The sequence below is a fragment of the Alligator sinensis genome, unplaced genomic scaffold, assembly GCF_000455745.1.
Source record: "Alligator sinensis unplaced genomic scaffold, ASM45574v1 scaffold1593_1, whole genome shotgun sequence".
NCBI lineage: Eukaryota > Metazoa > Chordata > Crocodylia > Alligatoridae > Alligator > Alligator sinensis.
The window spans coordinates 98,402-120,063 of NW_005843384.1; the positions used below are offsets into that span (position 1 = coordinate 98,402).

The 21,662-nt window shown below is 40.7% G+C and overlaps 1 protein-coding gene across 3 annotated transcripts in view; it reads left to right on the forward strand.

Annotated features, from left to right (window-relative positions):
* The window catches only part of KHDRBS3 (KH RNA binding domain containing, signal transduction associated 3), a 103,143-nt gene extending 91,502 nt beyond the window's left edge, over positions 1–11,641 (forward strand). For 2 of the 3 annotated variants that reach the window (XM_014527248.2, XM_014527249.2), the window contains 2 exons: positions 3,155–3,213; positions 6,766–7,384. In XM_014527248.2, coding sequence (XP_014382734.1) covers positions 3,155–3,213; positions 6,766–6,857 — 151 coding nt within the window. In that variant the 3' untranslated portion in view covers positions 6,858–7,384. Of the gene's footprint in view, positions 1–3,154; positions 3,214–6,765; positions 7,385–8,295; positions 8,355–9,960 lie in introns of those variants that run through there. The other variant, XR_001359180.2, reaches the window with a different exon arrangement.
* Positions 11,642–21,662: the final 10,021 nt, after the last annotated feature.

Here is a 21,662-nt window from a genome sequence, read left to right on the forward strand (position 1 = left end):
GTTTTGACTTACTAACTTGTCATGACTTCCCATTAGATATTTAAAAGATAACTCTTGTTGCTTAATATCCTGCAAACTTATGCAGCTGGAATTTGTTGGCATTTTTCTAATCGCTCATGAAAAAGGTGATATACAGCTACACTTCCTATATATAAACCACAGCAGTATTGGTGGATACTGTCCCTTTAAAATAATATTCATACTGCATTTTTCCATGAATTCTTTTATTTCTTTAAATTGTAGATACGTGCCATGAAACAGTGACCAAAGTCTTAATCGTATTAGCTCTCAAAAAAAACTGCTTCAAATCCATGTGCAAATCTACCTCCTGTTCAGTGTTACGCATTTCCTCCTATTATTCCATCCACCCAGGTTGAAGTCTCCTGCAGCCCTTGGCTAGAGCAGTCTTCTACAGCTCTTTAGCTTGTACTTTAGGGAACTTCCACTTCTAGCGCTGCCCATCCCTGTTTCACTTCCAAATATGTTATCTCTGCATGCCAGCTCACGTGGCATTTGAATAGCTCAGAGACTTGGAAGGAGCTTTATCTTTCCAAAGGAAACCTATAGCCCTTCCCTGTGCACGATCTGTTTGCTGGGTCACACGCTTTTTCAGTTGCTGTATTCTGTAAATTGTCATGTTTGTTTAAAATACAGCCAAGTTTTGACAGAAGCCTACATTGCAAGGCTTTGGGGGGAGGGGGTTGTTTTTTTGGGGGGGGGGTTGTTTTATGTTTTGAGTGCAAGATTGGAGGGGTGCAAGAAAGGGAAACAGCATTGTACATCACTGAGCAGCTTGAAGTACTTTACATTATAATTTATATTTTTCACAAGATTATTCATGTTGAAGAGTCTGTCAGCTAATACAGATAGATTTGGTTATACTTTCAATGTAAATAAGTGATTTTTCTTCCTTACAGTATGTATTGGTTTTGCAGTTTACATGCCACAAAATGTGAGTCATTCTTTGTTTAATAGACACTTAGGTCTGTGAAATGAAACACTGCAGAAGTAATTCTGACAGGATTGACAGGTATAGGCATGGGGCTCAGCTGCTGTAGGCCACTCAACTTGATGACACTCTTACAGTAAATAATCGGATACTGTAGGAAATGATAGCAAACGTCAGTTTAAAGTTCTTGGTTGTCAAAACTAAGATTGTTTTATCACTGAACTGTTGCAGAACAAAATTATACTACTTTTTATGTTTCAACTTTTGATCTTTGTTATGCTGGTCTGCATCACTCAGGCTAACAAATTGTAGGTGAATTGTAGATCTAATCTGGTTCCTCAGCTTTTCACAGTACAGACATTAGTTTTTTTTCTCATCTGCTAAGCTTTAGTCTAGCAAGAAAACACTCATTTGTCTGCATTTATGGCTGCACCTCTGCCAGAGGTTTTTTTTTTTTTTTTTCTTTTCACACTTGGTTTAGATCTTTTGCCAGAATTTGACAACTGTTATTACGTGAGTAACTGAAGACTCAGATGCTCACTCAGCCCTGTAGTTTTTGTCTTGGAGTTGGATGCCATTGCAATACACATATTGCATGAAAGAAGAACATAAAGCTCTGGAGTTACCTGCACCTGCTAACTTATTTTAAAGGTATGAGCTTATCTTCACTAGGGTTTTATCTGGTTAGTTACCACACTAGCTGACACAAGTTGAGATGACACTTTTGTCCAAGGACGGCAAGGTCTTGGTGTAGCAGCTTGTAGTTGACTTTCCATTTGGTCATGCATTCCTTTTTTGAGATCTGTTTTGACTTACTAACTTGTCATGACTTCCCATTAGATATTTAAAAGATAACTCTTGTTGCTTAATATCCTGCAAACTTATGCAGCTGGAATTTGTTGGCATTTTTCTAATCGCTCATGAAAAAGGTGATATACAGCTACACTTCCTATATATAAACCACAGCAGTATTGGTGGATACTGTCCCTTTAAAATAATATTCATACTGCATTTTTCCATGAATTCTTTTATTTCTTTAAATTGTAGATACGTGCCATGAAACAGTGACCAAAGTCTTAATCGTATTAGCTCTCAAAAAAAACTGCTTCAAATCCATGTGCAAATCTACCTCCTGTTCAGTGTTACGCATTTCCTCCTATTATTCCATCCACCCAGGTTGAAGTCTCCTGCAGCCCTTGGCTAGAGCAGTCTTCTACAGCTCTTTAGCTTGTACTTTAGGGAACTTCCACTTCTAGCGCTGCCCATCCCTGTTTCACTTCCAAATATGTTATCTCTGCATGCCAGCTCACGTGGCATTTGAATAGCTCAGAGACTTGGAAGGAGCTTTATCTTTCCAAAGGAAACCTATAGCCCACTGGGGAGCATAAATTTTGTCCTTTTTTGGACCCCATGTATAGATTTGTGGGGGTTTATTTTAGTTTAGGCTGGAAAGATTACTATTAACAGTAGGTGATCTTGATTTTGTTCCCAGTGTGCCAGCCAAAGGGCAAAATATTTTTAGTAGGTCCACTTCTGAAATAAGAAACAAAGATGCAAAGGCCAGTTGATTTGTCTTGTGGGTCTATGGGATAATGGATTTAACTGTTCACTTGCAAACCACAGGAGCTGGGTTCAGTACCCGGGCTGACACTTAATTGTTCTGTGACCCTGCAAAATCGTTTAGCCTCTTGACCTCCCCAGCTCTACACTGGGCTAGTGGTTTGCTTCTCACCAGGAAAGAAGTGGAGCAGCTGTGAGGATTACTTGGAAATCTCTGTACAGCAATTTCAGACAATTCACCATAATGTTATGATATTTGAGAGAGTATTTATTCAACCACTTCTATGAAATAATGGCAGAGGAAGTGCAGGAAAAAAATGGTATTGTGAATTGCTTTTGAGGAGATTGTTCTTTGTTTCAAGACCTATCCAGTGTTGAAGGCTTGCTTCAAGTGTCCACACTTGTAGCTTGAGACCTCAGTAAAGCAGTCCTCAGTGAAGCAGTGGCTTCTAATGTTTTATTCGGCCACTCTTGTTCAGTGAACAGATAGGGGCTAACCAAGTAGCCTGTGGGCTACATAGGGGTGCTGTTTCTCTGCTGGAGATGTGCTGTCCTTCTTCAGGCTTTTCTCTCTGACTAGTGATTTAAGAGAAGCTGCCTCAATCCATTTTTAACTGCATTGTTTGTGTCTCTCTTTCCTTGCAGCGGAGCTGACTACTATGACTATGGGCACGGACTTAGTGAGGAGACGTACGATTCTTACGGTGAGTAGCTTCACTCATAGAGCTCTTAAAGGTTGTTAACAATTTAGGGAAAAATAAATATATATAGGTTATCATATTCCTATATCAGTAGTATCTACCTGCATGGGTGTCTCCACCGGCACAGTCCCACTTTTTGTAAACTTGTGGTTACTGAGAATAGGAATATAGAGTTGATATAATTGCTGTCAGTGATTCTTGCCATGTAAAAATAAACACTCCACACAGGATTCTGCCACTTTTTTACTCAGATTTGCCACTTTGGCCCCAAACAAGGCATCTCTACCTTAGAGCACAGTAATCTGAGATTAAAGGTGACACAGTTAGACTGTATGTCCTTAGTTCAGTGGAGCACTTAAGAACATGCACAACATTAAGCATTTCCTAGCTGCCACTGAAGTCAGTGGAACATGTATATGCTCAAGTCCTTGTTGAATCTGCCTATATGAGCACATTTCAGACTTGGTTTATAGTCTTTTGATGTTAATTCACTTCCCAACTCTAGTGCTGTGTGAAATCAAGTAGGGAGTCATTATGTAAAGGTTATAAAAGTATTTTAGGTAGGTAATAGACATGAGGACCCTGGAGTACTTGCATGAGGACAAAATAATGCCTAATAAAACAAAAAAGCATATGCTGATATTAAGGATTGCATTATTCAAGCCAGAAGTGCAGTAGTGATAGGTTTAATTAGAGGAACTTCTAATGGATTAGAAGCCTAAAGCACAATTAAGAGCCACCTTTGCTTAAGGGATAATCATTGCTTAGAGATCAGGGAAATGTAGTCTTAGATCAGTCGAGAAAATTAACTTCCAAATTGGTAGTAAATGATACAAGTGAATCATGATTCTGGTCAATGGATGCTGTGACATTTTTAGAACATAAGCGAAAGGATTTTGTGGTGCATCTCTTGAAGTCTGTTTTGCAGTGTCTCCTGCCTGAAGCAGCGATGACCTCAACCACTTTGTTTGTCGTAATAAATGCTCTGAGCGTAGGTTTGCTGCATGTTGTCGTCATCTTAAAACTGATGCAAGACAGTTTGAGGGAAAATCATTGATCGGATGATTGCATAAAGGGGAAGTTGCTTCAAACTTTTTTTTCCCTCACAGCACTTTAAATTGGTCTCTGTGGACTATATAGCTTAAATCACTGTATATGTCAACCTTAAAATTAACCGTTTGTAGTTGGAATCTGATCTTTTTTTTTTCCCAGCAACTTCCAAGCTACCCAATGTCAATAACTGGATGAGGGTACATTTTTTTTTAACACTCGAGCCTGTGGACTGAAATCTGATGATTTTTTCTATTTAGTAATGCACTCAAGACTTAGACCCAATTCATTAAGTCTCTTTCCTAGTCACAGAGCTGCAGTGCATTGTGAATTTCGGCTGTGCATGCAGTGGTGGAATTCAGAGAGACGACGTATCTGCCTGGGGCTCTGGTACCTTAAAGAGAAACCCCTAAGCACATTTTGGTCAATATTCAAAGCAGCCAGCCCTCTATGCATGGGGATGCACAGGCCAGCCATGAGCAGAAGAGAGAGGTGTGTCTTGGACCCTACTGTCTCCCAAAGTCAGGCAGGGTTAATGTAATTCTTTGCAGCCCTGACTTGCACATTCCTGCATCAGTGGCTTTAAACCTCTGCTTACGAAAGGGCTCAAATTCCCTCCTAGCTACATTGTACAGAAGCATACAAACCCAAGTCATTTTCTGCATGGGGCTGACCCTCACCTGCGGGTGTCTCCTTTTCCTCGCTGAGAACTGTTGACAGTACTACTGTCAGCTGCATTTTTGCTATATTTTACTCATTCAATAAGACAGTGGCATATTTTACCTTTGCTAGTTGTATTTTTCACCTTTTTAAAGATTCACTCCTCCTAATTTGGAAATGAAATGGGATGTATGAGTTTTATACCCAGAAAAAATCAATTGCCTGTTGTTTGTTTTAGAGGTATCAATGAATGGTGTATATAAACAATTTATAGAAAAACCCATTACAGTATTCTTTCTAGTAAAGTATCTTTCTTCACATATTGCAAATAACAACTAAATAAAGGCCCCCAAAGTTAGGCAGCCAGCCTTTAGCTAGGAGTCCCATTTACATGCTGGCCACCCCCCTCCCTGTAGTGATAGTGAGCGAAACCAAATTGCATTAATAAGAATTCAGCTTATGACAGCCTCTAAGAGTGAACCTCCATAAATACATAATATTTGCTGGCACAAAAAAAAATGCATGAATACTCTTATAGACAGTCTACTGAAAGGCCAAGGGTATAGGACCTAGTGAGACTGGGAAAAGAAAAATGATGGTCAAGAGGACCAAGATGCAGATTTGCTGAATAAGTGTCCTCAGTTTTCACTTAGGACAGTGGGCCAGTCATGTGCCCCAGCATGCTTAAGTATCCCAGTATTGACAGTATGACTTAATCTTCCTTTACATGCATACACAAAGGTATTAATCAAAATGGTGGACTTTTATGGCTATACACAGTAGCTGAGTGTACGGACACCTAGTTCTGTTCTAGCATAAGCACAAAAAAGCTTAGCCTGGTACCGATACAGCTAGGCCTTCCCCAGCACATCACTATTTAGTTGGACTCGTACTGAATTGTGCATTACATAAACATAAAACCCAGCTGGAAGGAAACAAGAATGCCCAAATACCTAATGAGTCTGACCTTTGTTGCATCATATTAAGTATTATCTTATGTTTAGAGTTGCAGGTAATTAGTTTATTAGCACCTGGGAAGAAGGACTGCATGTTCCCATGTGTTTGCACAATATCCAGCATAGTAGGTGTCTGATTTTGATTTGGTCCAGGGTGTTAACATACGTATATTTAACAGCTCAATATTGTGTGCATGTTGAGTCATCCAACATAATAAAAATCCCTATTTGTGTGCTAATTACTTTTTATTACAAGTGATGATAACAATCTCCTTGGCTTTTTAAAGACTTCTGACAGCCCAACTGCCTCTAATTCTTGCGCTGAACAGAAAGTGTAGTTTTACTGTGAAATCCACTTTTCCCAATTTTTTGTTTGTTTGTTTGGGTTCTGATTTCAAAAGGGAAGCCATGGGCATTTGTAGTGTAATCTGAAGCTTTTCACTTGTAGCCTGCCAGTTCAAATTAAGCCTAAATTGGAATCGACACAAAGAAGTTCTTCTGATCGCTGTTCACATGCCTGGGTAGCATTTCACATTATCGCTCTACTTCTTCTTAAGTGTCCGTATTACAGTCTGTTGTCGTAGCTGGTACTTCAGGTTTCAGCAGAGAAGCCTGACTGAATGTTACAGGTACCTGAACTTTCTTACACCTACTCCATATCGCTGTAGTGAGGCACGCTGGACGAGCAATGCAGGGCCGTTCTCTCCGGCCTGTATTATAACAGAGCACTTTTTATCAGTGTTGGATTTCAGCCTTGATGTCTTTCAGCTTAAAAACCTCACCAGCACTGGACTCCAAAATTAAACCAAAGATGGATGGATAGATATAATAAGAACAATGACACCCAGAATATTGAGAAGAAGCTAATGATGTTTTTCCTTCCCTTTAGGGCAAGAAGAATGGACCAACTCAAGACACAAGACACCTTCGGCAAGGACAGCAAAGGGAGTCTACAGAGACCAGCCATATGCCAGATACTGATTGTACTGTCTGATGTTGTGAAATACCCAATCTCCACCAGTCCTGTATACTGTTCAAAGTAATTTTTTCTATGAACACTCCCTTTTTATTAAATCAAAGTGCTTAAATATCTGAATGGATGGACTGAATTTAAACTATTTTGACGAAAGAACAACCTTGGCATAATGATATGTTTAAAAAAAAAAAAAAAGAGAGAGAACTTTGTTATTTCCAAACTGTATTTGAAAAATAGGTGATCAAAAATAACCTTTGATTAACTAGTGTTAAACAAAAAATAGGTTTACTAAATATGTTAATCCATTCTTTTAATATAAGCGTAACCTTTTATGTAAAGGTTTTCAACAATTTAGTTCTTTTAGTTTTATCTTTCAACCATTTGCTAGTTTTTCTCTTGCAAACATGCGTAAAAAGGGAAGCAAATTACAAATGCAAATAATGTGGTATTTTGTAACTTAAGTCTTGAAATGTTCTGTAGTGTTAAGCAAAGTTTACTCTTGCTTGATACTAAATAAACTTTTGAAAGAAAATCACTGTGTGAGAGTAATGTTATGCTTTATTTTACAATAAACCTTCATAAATAGTAGTAAACAGGGAGAAATTCTTTTAACACAATGATCAAGATAAAAGGCTCACATTAAACACTGTACAGCTTTTAAAACTGGTATAAACCTAAATGTACATTTATGTACTCACAGTAGATTTAAATGCTGTTTAAAGTATCCAAATGGTATGGATCTGTTTGAGTGCCACATTAAAACAAAATCTTTGTTAAAAATGGTTTAAAATAGCTAATGAATTTTCTGAAAAAGATGTGACTAGTTTTCATCTTGTTGAGCATTTTTTCACTAGTGCAACTTTGGAATTTTTATGAGAATTTTGGTACCTTAATGACCACCTCGCTCCGTGCTGGAAGCAATAAACACAAAGCTTTTAAAGACTTTCTGACTTGACTAATTGAGGTCGCTTTCGTCAGAGGCAGAGGATGTGTAACCCTTAAAACGGTCTTCATTTGCAAAGGTAAATAAATCAAATAAAATTTTAATCTCACTTAATTTATCTTAATATAAACAATAAAAACAGGGAGGATACAAATTAGAAAGTTTCATTGTAGATTTTAGAAAGGTTTTAAGATCACCTAAATTCTCACTTTAAAACTTTTAATTTGTTTTAGTAATCTAAAAAACCTTAGCTTAGTCAGTTTAATTTGGGCAAACTATTCCCTATTAAACAAATGTAAAACACCATAACCACTAGCTTGTAATACATTATTTTTACATAAATTCTAGTAACAGAGAGCAGTATTTAAACATTACAACTGTTATCTAAAGCTTTTCCTTAATAATTTAGTTGAAGTCTTTTAATTGTAGTCTAATATTGTTTATTTTAGTGTATATTTTAGTCTTCTGTATCCAGTAAAAAAGATCTTTTCTCTTGTCAGGAAACACTATACATCTTGAGGAGCAAGGAGAACAAAAGCCCATATCTGTTGACACTGTGGTAGGTACTTATATATGTACTTTATCTTGTCTGACAAACAATAGACCATAAAAAACAATGTTACGGGCTTGATCCTGCCTTGAAATTTTAAAGGCTGTATAGCCTATAAACTCAACATTGAAGTGTCCTACTGCATTCCTGGCTCTGTTTTCTTACGCTCTTGTACTTGAGAATTAATATTCTATGCCAAAATTTGATTAACATTAGCATAATCTGAGCTAACTAGGTAATGGAGTCTTTTCTCTGATAGAGAAAGATAGAAAAGTAGTAAGGTTTACATTATTCATTTTTCAAAGAGAACGCAAACCCTATAGAAAAATCAGATTTTCAGATTCAGACAGAGGGTTCCCAAGCCATATTTGTTCAACAAATGTGTGTGTGTGTGTGTGTGTTGATTTGATAACGCTGGAGGACACATTTGATAGAGGATGATTGGATGAACCAGTACAAACAGTTCTGCATCAGGAACGTATTGAACGTGCTTCGAATAATGCATGCAGTACAGTAAGCATAGCTACTGCATAATGTTATTATGTTAAGAGGCCTCTTCATTTACATCAGCAAAATATGTTTGTGAATCTAAACTTGTTCCAGAAAATTTTAAGGTCTACTTGAAGAGTCCAACCAAATGGGCTCACAAAAAAAGCTGGAGCCGTAAAGTTCAATCAAGATCTCTATTAGCTTATTTGCCAAAGTATGTGTAGAGATAGAAATCACTGAGCAAAGTCTTGCAGTCATTACCGAAACCAAGCATAATAGACAGGATTATACCAAAGAAGTCTGCTTTTGAATGCTCTCAATTCTTTGTGCCCAAAGTCTTAATTAGAATCGCTTGTGCTCACGTCCTTAAAATGACTTAAAAATCCCAGTGTAACAGTTAAATGTTCACTTTAAAAGCCTTTTGCTGTACCACATACAACTTTTTACCCTGGTGAATGAAGACTATAGCTGCACTACTTTGTTAATTTTTAAAAGGGAGATTTTTATAACTTGGATTTGGACCTTTGACCTTTTGCCTAGGGTGTCAGGAAAAGAAATATTTAGGTTGCCACAAACAAAATCTGATGCTGTTATAGGTTCAGAATTTGCAGCATCAGACTTGTCTAAGAACACACATTGGTATTATATTCTATTATACTCTGTTGTTCTTTGATATTTCATTCCATTATTTCAAAGAAGATGAGTTAAATATGATAAAAGTGAAAAAATTAAGAGCTTGGAATATCAAAGCAAAAGATGATCCTGTTTTAGTTCAACAAACTTACTGCTTCCAAGTACTGATTCTTTCAAGTAGGATTTCATGTTCTTATACATAATTGGTCAATCACTGTATATGACTCGTCTTACAAGTAATAACTACATGATTAAAATTAATCCTTTGTAATCATTATATTCCCTTCATTGAACAGATTTTTTTTTTGTCATCTGCACACCTATTTAAACAACTGGGTCCTTTCTTGCATTCCTTCCTATAAATTTACATAAAATTATTTTGTTTGCCTGTTTCCACTTACTGTAACCCTGCTCTCTAGAGAGTCAATAATAACATTTATTTTTCTGATTTATACAGATGTATTTTCTTCTGTCTGTTCTTTTTTTTTTCCAGGGACTTCTGTCATGTCAGTCATGGATGACTTGGAATATTGTACTCACCAGTGTGCCTGGGCAACAATGAAATTGGCTTCGGAGTTTGAAATCCAGCTCTGTTTCTCGTATACTATTTTGTGTACTGTACTAGTAAAGTGTACAACATATAAATGCTTTATTTTTTAACAATTGTTGAGACCGTTTTTAATTGTTTAATTACTTAATAATGAACAACGTTTTTTATGTAGAAGTTAATAAAGATTTTCCATTTTAAAACGCTGGTATAAAGCAATAATGCATTCTTACGTTCCTCCAGTGACTCTTTGCTGTCTACGCAGCAAATAAGAGTGCCCTGCCTTGAAGTCTTTTATCACTGGTCCCACAGTAGACTTTTGGAGATGCTTTATCTACTCTGTAGCACAGACAAGTAAACACAACAACAAGGGAGTTGCACAGAAGCTCGTGCTACACTTTTTACACTACTGCCCAGTCTGGGTGTACACAACTCTTCCCAAGCAAGACTGATTAGCAAATACAGCGTAAGCCCAGTTTCAGTTGTCTTTGATTACTTTCTTATGAAGACCACAGTCAATGTGGGCTGTTATAGTGCTCCTTCTTTCATTCACTCTGGTGCATTGTGATCATAACGTTAAAGCTTGAGGAATATATTCTCCACTATTATAAGGTCAGACATGTTTTACAGTGGTGGGATTTCACACAAGACTTTTGTTTTGAGAAATCTGCGCTCTTGTACCTACCAGACGTGTTTCCTCTGCTTCATATTAATTGTGTTTGTGACCATTTGTAACGCGAATAAACTTATGATAGTTTTAACCTTTACATATCTTTTCATAATGCTGACTGTGAGTTCAACTGACTGCATCCCATATGCCAGACATGTTTCAACTCGATATTGCTTTTTTTTTAGTTACTGAAACTCGACAAATTTAGATGCTGCATATGCAGATTAATCTATTGCGGTATTCAGAACCCCCTTCTCTATAGAAAGTATAAATATCTTTTTTCATACCTTTTTTTTAAAGTAGGGTTATTATACCACACTTACTTGTTTCCCTCCAAATGTTCTTCTCCTTCAATGCATATTCAGCTTTCCTGTTAAGGATTTAATAGCTACTGAATGACTTTTCACTTTTTTATGCATAGATACAGAGAATTTATTTCGGATCTTACAATTTTCATCACTGTGCTTTCTCAAAAATCTCTAAGCTAGTTTTTTTCTTCAGTGAATTTATCTTCTCTGTCCACAGTTTTAGAGCATGTTTCTTTCCCATTGATTGATTAAGTCATATTTAAAGATTCATTTATTCTCAAGTTACATGTCTGAAAAGTTTCCCATGCTTTACTATGCCAAAACTGCATTTCTATAGCTCCTTCTAAAGGACCTAAAAGTGCTTTTAAAAATATACATGCTTCCCACAGTCTAAAATAGGTAAGCGATGTGGTAATGTAATTATGCAACTGTCTAACATTTGAAATGCTATCTCTGTATATGAGCCTGGAAATTAATCGCTGATGCTGCAGAGGAAATTTAGATATGCACAGTCCGAGTTCACTGGCAGTAGTTTGGTCAGAACACTACAGAATTAACGACTCCATCTCTTAAAAGCGCCGTCAATTTTTTCATGTATTCAAATATCAAGGTTTTGGTTCTGAAACTTATCCAATAAAACTTCACCGCTAACACCACATTTTGTGAAGACGTTGCTTTGTAAATATTTTTAACATTTTCTAAAGACATTTTAAATTTGTTCTGATCGGCTCAATACCCACGCAAAGAGCTAAGTCCTAACTTACCAAGGTGATTTCTAGTGTTGCTGATATTTTTTGCACATGATTCCTGGCCTTTTCTAACCCTGGTGATCTTGAAGGAAACTGAGATCAACACAACATGGCATGCCAGAAGGCTCTGCATTGCATGCATTACAGGCAGTTTTGGTTAAGTTTTCCTAAAAATTAAGAATACTTGTTTCTATTTCTTAAAAGCTGATGTGGATGGTATACTAAAAGCATCTTCATTACTTTTATCTACATGCCAAATACAGTTCCATATTTCTGTGACAAACTATGGATAAACTTACTGGCCGCACCAAAATCCAATGAGAGTTTTGTAATCATCTTTGAGAGTTTAATACAAGGGCATGGTAGCAGCAGCATACGCTTGCCTCACAATGCTTATGGCTGTATCTTGCATCTTAAGAGGTGATGAGCCTGATGCTATACTCTTAATTCTTACAAAGAGGGAGTAGTTGGTGGTGGTGGCAGCAATCTCTTGGTTGGAGGATGACCTATTATGGCTCGTATATCCTACTAGTTGGAATGATGGTGGTGTTGTGACCACTATGGTTGAAGAATATGAGTAAAACAAGGCTTGTGAGGAGGGATAATAGCTTTATTAGCCCAACTTACATAGCTGATAAAGGTAAGAGGCAAGCTTTCAGAGGCATCAAGTGTTGTTCATCTGGTCTGAGAGAAGCGGTCACTATCTAACTTAAGTGCAAGCTAAAACAATGTTTCTCTCTCTAAACCAGTGGTTCTCAACCTTTTTTCTACCAGGACCCATTAGTAAACATTGGCCTGTCCCAACCCAGTGCCCCTCACTCCCAACCCACTGCTCCCAGGCCCCAGCCAGGGCAAGCGGGGGGCATGGAGGGCTCCAAGTAGCCCCAGTTTCCCATGTTTTTCTCCTCTAAAGGAGAATCCATTTCTAAAGTTTGTTCACAACCCTTTCATATTGTGATCCAATTTTGGGTTGCAACTCATGGGTTGAGCAAAGCTGCTCTAAACTATTCAAGTTAACCAGCTGAACCACTTTAAAGAGAAGTAGATAGTTCTCACCTGTGGAGTGAAGAGGAGTTAGCAGAGGGAGACATGGCAGGCGAGTTATGATGGGCCATAAAACTGTTCTCTCTGTTTAGACCATGGTGTTGTGATGGTTAACTTAGGGATTCCTGAAGATATTATGTAGGCTTTCCTTTAGGACAAGGACTATGAGATCAGAGTGGCCGCTCTCTGAAAATACTCTCACCGATTATGTGGGTCTTGTCTTGCTCTTCCTTGTGAGTTTCTTCTGGAGTGTAGTGGTGGTTTGGCTCCAGCAGCACGGTTAAGCCTACTATAACGTTACTCCTATCACAAAGTTAATGCACTAGTATATATTGGTATATACTGGACCTCTGTGTAATGGATTGTTCAGTCTACCTGCTAGTCTGTCTATTAATTGTGCCAGTGTGTGTGCATTTTCCCCAAACCTGAGCCTTTCTTCATTAGGTACAGCTTCTATGACGGCTGTAAGTGCAAAGCAGGGAATAAGTCGTGGGATTTTGAATTATCGTGAGACCTCATAATAATGTCCTGGGAGGAACTAGGGAAAAACTTGAAGTCAGGTTTCTTGCTAGATGTTGTTGAAGCAAATGTTTCAAATTGGCAAACCCCTGAATAACCTGCAGGTATTAATAATTTTAGGATTAAAAAAAACAAAACAATAGGTGTAAGGTGAAACTAAATTTCTACCTAAGAAAAAATTAGAATCAGATTTAAAACCATGATGTTTGGAAATGATTTAAACTCCCCACAAAGGAAAACAATTTCCAAAAGTATTTCTCCCCCCACCCCTTTTTTCCCCCCTCATTTAATTTATTTTGGGGTTTTGTATTACTTTAGAGCTAAACTGCCTATCTTGCAATGAAAACATCCAGGCTATTCCTTTCCAAGAAACTAGCCTCTATTGCTTCTGAACACACACAAGCAAAAAACTTGAGTTCCAAAATTAAAAATAACACACATTGATTGAACAGACTCAGGATCTTTTTGTATTTTTCCTAGTAGATCAGCAATTTGGTCAAGGTCGTCTCCATTGGTTTAACACTAATAAGAAAAGGTCTTGGTAAAGGAAATGATTGAAGGTGTTTGCAGTTGACATGTATGCTGCTAAAATAACAAGGGGTCATGCATTGTGGGATCCTGCGATGAACTGTGTGCACTTACCCTTATATCCAGGCAGACTTTTTGATGATTGCAAAAATCAACCTTGTGTAGAATGGTCTCATACTTTAAAATATTTGAAAATCTAGCCAAGAGCAGTCATAAAGGTGTCTCATTATGGAGTCGTATTGTGCATTGCCAAGTTGCTTGTTTAAAAAAAAATGCATAATGACATTGTTATTCAACATGACAAATTATGAAATAGGCTTAATAGAAACTTCAAATGTTCAGCCAAAAAACTATAGCTGAAACTTGTAAGATTAAAACAGTTTAGTTTAATGAAAGCTTATGTCAAACTCAAAACTGCATCAAGCACTTATATAGATTAAATTAGAGATGTATAGCATCAGTTTTAGTAAGCAAAGGGCTTGCTTCATCGGATGCTGTGAAGGGACTGCAGGAAGCAGAGCTGCTAAACAGAAAGCAGTGAATACAAAGGGTTGGGAAGCATGGAGGAAAAAAAAAGGAGCTGGCAATGCTGAGAGATGCAAGGTGAGTGGGGAGGGGAGCTAGAAAGCAGTTTAACCCGTAAAACATATGGTTTATAAAAGCTAATCCAGGTAACGGGATAAGAATCGGTCATCTCAGTTTTAGACCGTATTTAACACAATCCAGTCTGGATGATTTCTCGTTCCATGATTCCCCATTCTAGTTTGTTTTTAAATTTTTGCTGTCAACGAGCAGCTGCTATGAGGTCAGTGATGGAAGATCCCGCTGGTTAAAGTGTTTGGCCAGAGGCGTCTGTATTCCTGGTATTGATGCCAGATGGGTGTTCATTCATGTATGCATCAAGTATAGCCTAAACTAAGATTAGGGATTCTTATCCCGTTGCCTGGATTAGCCTTTAAAAGACCTACGAGTCGACTGCTTTTTTTTCCTCTTGTGCATACCTTGCTTCTCTCAGCAGCTCTTCCTCCGCTCCTTTCTCCTCCCTTCCCTACCTATGGGCTCTCATCACTGCTTTCTAAAGCAGCTCTGCTCCCTGCACTCCCTTCACAGCATCCCTCTGCTTACAAAAGTTTATGCTGTACATCTCTAGTCAATAAAGGGGCAAATCTGCCCTACCGTCCTCCTGATCTGTTTTTGGGTTTGATATAAGCTGTTATTAAACTATACACTACCTAGATGGGAGCTGTATATAAAGGTGCAAATCTAACCCTGTCTTCTGCCTGACTTCAGACTAACATGGCTAAGCACCTCCATCCCCTAACAGATTGCAAAAAGGTATCAAATCGTTCCCAATCAAATGACCCCCATGCCTCATTCTTCCACGAGAGGTTACTTGAGACTACTTACGCTGGCTGAACAAGATTTTATTACTGCCAATCGAACAGCAAGGGATCGGGCAAAGCAGTCTCTACAGTTCAGTTTGAGATGTTATGAAGATAAACATTTTTCTGCAGTCTTTGTACAGATATAATTCACATCATATAATTAAAAGGGGATAAAGGTGGCGGCGCTAGTCTGAACTCAGGTCTGGGTGACACTTTAGAGATTGGTTCAGAGAGCCATGAGCTTTCGCAGATGGCAACCTATTACGTCAGATGCTACGAAAGCTGAAATCATAAGACAAAGTAGGCAGTCACCTGCAAAAGCTTATACCTCTGAACCAGTTAGTCTCTAAGGGTGCCTGTGCACATGGCAGGAGGCTGCTCCGATGCACTGTAATTAGTGTATCAGAGCAGACTCGATTAATTGAGGCTGCTGGAGCGTGGTAATTACTGGCTGTAGTAGCCTCGCCTTGTGTATCTGTGTTCTTGCGCTTCAAAATGGCATTGGGGTCACTTTAACCAAAGCTCATTTGATGAGCTTTAGATATAGCACTCCCAACACCATTTTGAAGTGTGGGGATTGCAGGCTCTCCAATTAAAGCACCACACACGCACGCCCAGAGCACATGTAAAAATGTCCTAAGGTGCCACCCTACCCAGCCATAAGCTGGTAATAAAATAGTAGAGAGATTTCAGCTAGACAAAGGAAATGTTTGGACTGAAAGTGCCATCCTGGATCAGACCATTGGTGCATCTAGCCCAGTAGTCTGTCTATGATGGTGGCCGTAGTGGATGGTTTAGAGGTGAGCATATGGACAGGATGTGTATAGAGTGAGCTATCCTCTGCCGTCCACTATCATTGGCCTCACTTTTCCAGCTCGGTGGGGCTAGAATTTCACCTTTGAACTAAGTTAGTAAACTTACAAAATATCTCATCAAGTAGTGCCTTACCAGCTGGGTAGTTAGCTTCCTTCTGCCTCAAAATGGTACGTGGTGTGGTAGCTGGCAATTTGTCTTGCTACTGATGACTTGTTTGTTAAACTTTGTCTTAATTCCCAATGCTTCTCTTGAGAGTCATTAATTCACGGTTTATTTCTGTGGTTTTCTAGTTGTTATATTGTTTCATTACTCAGTTCATTGGAGTAAGTTATTTAATAGTGCTGGCTTCCTGTTCTTTTCTTTTTTAGTGACACAAAGTACACAATGCATCTTCCTTTTTAGGAGCCCTGAATACAACAATCCACCTTCTACTTCAGTTTTCCCCCCATGACCCGGTGCAATAATGGACTCAGAAGTCCTTTTCTTGTGAGAAATCTGTTATTGCCTAAGGTCACTTGCTGCTTTCTCCCCTGTGTGTAGCTGCCAGGACACATGCACTTTAATTGAAGATGCACTACCCTGGCTTTGTGGATTCTGTCCAAGCACACTGCTATTTAGCAATACTTGGGGGGTGGGTTGTGTAAAAATTCACCAGGTCCCACTCATAACACCTAAACAGAGGGTGCACGGAAATAAAAAGACCCAAGATCTGGTGTGATTTATTCCATGAGGTGTGCGTTTTGGGAGACTCCAAAGGTACATCCTGTGGTGATGCTACAAATTCGCAGCTTGTGAAAATTTATCTTGGCTCCATTAAAGTAAAAAAAAATGTTTAATCTTTTTACAGCAGTCGGGAATCTGGCCTGAATTATGTCAAAATGTGAATAGATTTGGAATAGCAGAACTCCCTCGGACAAGCTTTTCACTCCTGGAGAAACCTCACAATATTTTACCTGTTGGAAAACACAGCGTCCATGTATGTTGAGATCCAATTGCAAGAGGTCTCTACTTTAAAATGGGGAGTAGATTAAGATCGATAAAAGATTACATTAAGGAAGAGTGAATGAGTTTAAACGGGGTGTCGTGCCATTTTAGCAAACACTGAGATACATCTGTACATGTCTTTATATTTGTCTTGGGGGGGCGGGGTGTATATTTGTTTGTCACTTGCATAGACATAGTTTTAATACATCGGACTCGGAATAAAGCTGAGGTTTCTAAAAAAAAAAAAAGTTTAAAAGTTTTAGAAGAATTAAGGGGAAAAAATCTTGTAGCAGCTGTCACTGGGATTACTTACCTCGTGGTAGTACTTTATGCATTATGGTGGCAAACTAAGAAGACCAACAGATTATTTTTGTTGTTGGAGAGTATATTATTTGATGCCCCTTTGAAAAGTCATGTTATGAACTTCTGAATGATGTTATATATAATTTTTAAAATACTTATTTTGATAACTGCTTCTCAGAAGTACCACGGAAACATTTCAAAGGCAAGGAAAAATATCATGCTGGGAGAGACTAATAAGCTTGATGATGGTGAATAAATACCTCCCTGGGGAAGAAAGTAACAGGTACTGAAGGGGTCTCTAATCTAGTAGAGAAAGACATAACAAGAATGAATTGCTGGGAGACAAAGCTAGGCAGTTTCAAATCAGAAATAAGGCACAAAGGAGAGTGATTAACCACTGGAGCATACTATCACAGTGGCAGGCATTGGAAAGCTAGCTTCTGGATTTCCCTGTTGTAATAACCTGAGAGTGTTAAACTTGTACAAACTCTTACTTAACAAATATGAGATCCCTTTCCCTATGTGAAGCTATTTACATGCATTACACGTCCTTTTTCCTTGCTCCTCCCTGCATACGGTAAAAGCCATTAAAAACGCAGCATTTGGCAACTATTAGTACCGTTCCTGTACTACGTGTAGGAAAAAGTTGTTAATCTCATACAACTGTGCATTAACTGCTGCCTTTTTAAGGGCAGCCTCTGCATACAAAAGACTAACAAATATTCTCAGCAACTATGATGGGAGACAGAAAACTGTTCCACTTGGCATCATGTCAATACCTTAGAGAGAATGCGAATAGGGCACTTGGAAATTACAGACGCTTGCAAAAGATGCAGAGAAGGGGTCATGTAGAAATAGGCTTTGAAGACTGCTTTGTACACGAAGGGCACATCCACACATGCAGGCACGTGCGCTTGCAGTAGCTCAAATAGCAGTGGCACAAATTTGTGCCTCAGCCCATGTGCACGAACATGCACTTTGTGGGGCAAATTGTGCCACTTGGGGCAAACTGACCCAGGCCAGCTCCTACTGGATCTTCAGCCAGGGGGAGCTACGGGCTGGGGCCAGCACCTGTACCCTGGCAAGCAGCTCAGGGCTACTTGCCCTCATGAGCTTCTGCGGCCCTGGCCAGTTGGTATTTGGGGACACTAGCCCCTTGTGCCTGCTGGACTACTGAAGCAGCCCTAACCTAGAGTGGCTCCTGCACCCTCTAACCACTGCAGAAGTCTGGCAGTGTAGGGCTGCTGCCTGGCTGTGACCAGCTGCCACCTACAACATCACCGCCCCCCTTGGACCTGTGGCCCTGTGCCTGTGCACCTGCCAGACCCTGCACAGCCATGTGGGCTGTGATGTGGGCACTGCAGTAGAGCCTGCTGCACCTCTGGGCCAGCTGCCAGTAGGATGTGGCTGCACAGTTGACCGTTGTGCAGCACTGCTGTCATGTCTTCTGGTGCTCCCACTCTGCCACCTGGGCAGCTAATGCCCGGATGATGTGCGTGTTGCCGTAGCTCACTTTGAACGGTCTAAGCATGTCCTCCCAGCCCCAAATGACCAGGTCAGTCACCTCATCTGTCTTCCAGTTGGGTCCCTGGTGCTGGCCCTTGTCATGACCCAATGATTGTGTGTGTGCTTCGGCACTGCAGAATTATTTCCCGCCACATGGAGCTTTCTTTGCAAGGAGCAATTCTCAGCTACAGAGAGAAAACCCCGGTGCAAAGGAGTTCCTGCCACCCGTATGTAAATTTGTTTCTCACTATTGGCTGTTTCTAAATTATTCCCACGTGGCGGCTAGCGATTGGCTTGCTAGCCGTATAAGAGGTTTGAGCAGTTTCCGCCCAAATTGTAGAGGACTCCACAACCATCTCGTGGGGACTCTGAGTACGTGGCAGAGTAATAGAAACTTTGTGTGTGTCTCAGAGGAGTTCGGCAGCCTGATCAACCACCAACCTCTTCCCGTCTCATTCGTTAAATTCTTCTTAAGACGTATCTACGGTTTTGCGCGCTCGTCAAGGGTATCCAGAGCTCTGTTGTGTTTGTTTTGCGGAGCCTAGCAAACTCCGCTTGTGTGTCTTCGGTGGAGCCTAGCAAACTCCACTTGTGTTTGTCTGTAACTGCAACTCAAGAAAGTTTTTCCTGCCTGCACCGCGACCACCTACGGTGTAAGTAAAACAATCTTTAATTAACCGCTACGAGTCCGTGCCTAATTCTAGTCCGTCGTGCAAAAGTACCCGCCCTACCATTGTGGGCTCCCGACCACAGCCTGCCGCGCGCCCCCTGAAAGCCTCGGCCCGCTCCCGGCCCGCACAGCCCTGAGCAGGCTTCTCTGCCTGGGCCCCACCACTTGCCTCACTAGCAGGGATCTTAGTGTTCCCTGTTTAAAAATAGCGAATTGTCTGATAACCACCCCCACCACCAAATTCTCTCATTAAAATACCCAGAATCCACATTCTTCCATGATTAAAATGAAATGCCACAATTGGATGGATGGATATCAGTTGGGCAATGTTTTATTGATATATCTATAATTTTAAAGAAGTTTGGAAGCCTACTAGTGCCTCTCTCATCATAATAAAATTAATTCTAAATATCTGTATACTTTGGTGTTTGCTTTTGGTTTTTTATCATAAAAAAATCAGAGCTGCCCCTGCCCATGCCCTTGGCCCTTACTCCCAGCCTGCAGCCCCACCAGTGTCCCTCACTTCTGCCTGCCCCTAACTAGCTCCCTCCTGGCCACAACTCCATCCCAGCACCAGGACATGAGTCTAGCTATGGCTGTCCCACCTGCTGCTTTGTGGCTCTGTGCCTAGGCCCCAGTGATCCCCATGTCATTCCTGGGATGCACTTAACTGGGGCTCAGGGACTCGGCTGGGCAAACCACCTCCCTTCCAGGCTGGCCTCCCCCTGCACAGGCTGCTCTAGGGGGGTAAGGAGGCTCTAATCCTGGCTCTGGTGCCCTCTCCTACCCAGACCTCTGTCTTTGATCCCATGTCTGTCTGTCTGTCTGTCTCGCATGCACCCTTGCTGCCGCCTCCATCCCTCCCCTGAGCCCAACACCCCCCTCCCCCGCAGTGGTTCCTAGGACCAGGAGGCCACCCAGGCTGGAGCCACATGTCCCATCACTGGTGTAGGCATGGGGCAGGGCTACAGTGTGACAGTTGCCCTGAAGCTGTAGCTCCTGCCAGCAGGTCCTGTCCCATCTGCTGTCCCATGGTGGACGACTTGAGACCCTTTGGGTTAAAATCCGTGGAGAACACAGCACAGGGGATACCATGGTGGGAGTCTACTACAACCCCCCTACCCAGGGTCAAGATCTTGACAAGGAGTTTGCCAGGGAACTGGCTGAGGCCACACACTCCCAGTGTATGGTTGTTATGGGAGACTTTAGCTACCCAGACATCTTGTGGGAGGAGCGCTCAGCCAAATCTGAGTGCGTGCAAAGCTTTCTGTCATGCGTGGATGACCTCTATCTGATGCAGGAAGTCTATGGGCCGATGAGAGGTAAAGCACTGCTTGACCTGGTACTAACAACTGGGGACGACCTAATCAGCAACCTAATGATTGAAGGGAAGCTGGGTGACGGTGACCACGAGCCGATCACCTTCACCATCTGCCATAAAGCTGGCAAGTCAGTCAGCAATACAGAAGTCCTCGACTTCAGGAAAGTTGACTTTGACAAGCTCAGGAGGCTTTTTCAGTGAGGCCCTAAAGGGCCACAACCCAAAGGGGAGGGGAGTTCAGGATGAGTGGTTGCTCCTCAAGGGAGCAATCCTGGATGTGCCAGCAAAGTCTATCCCGTCTCGGAGGAAAGGCAGCAAAAGGGCACAGCAGCCCCCTTGGCTCTCCAGGGAACTAGCAGACCTCCTGCGTCTTAAAAGGAAGACCTACAAAGGATGGAGGACTGGAACCACCACCAAGGAGGAATACTCTGCTCTGGTCCGGACTTGAAGAGAGCAAACCAGGAAAGCCAAGGCTGCGATGGAACTCCAACTGGCTACAACTATCAAGGACAATAAAAAGTCCTTTTCAGATATGTGGGGAGCCGGAGGAAAAGCAAGGGCAACATTGGACCCCTGCTAAACCAGATGGGATAACTGGCAACCGATGCCCAGAAAAAAGCAAATTTGCTAAATGGGTATTCTGCGTCAGTTTTTCACCAGTCCCATGGGACGCCCCTGCCCACTGTGGGACAGGGAGGCCTGGGTGAGGGAGATTCCTTACCATCCATCAAACCCTTGTGAAGGAACTCCTTGACAGGCTGGATAGCTTCAAGTCAGCTGGCCCTGACGGTTTACACCCCAGGGTACTCGAAGAGCTAGCAAGCATCATAGCTCAGCCCCTGGCA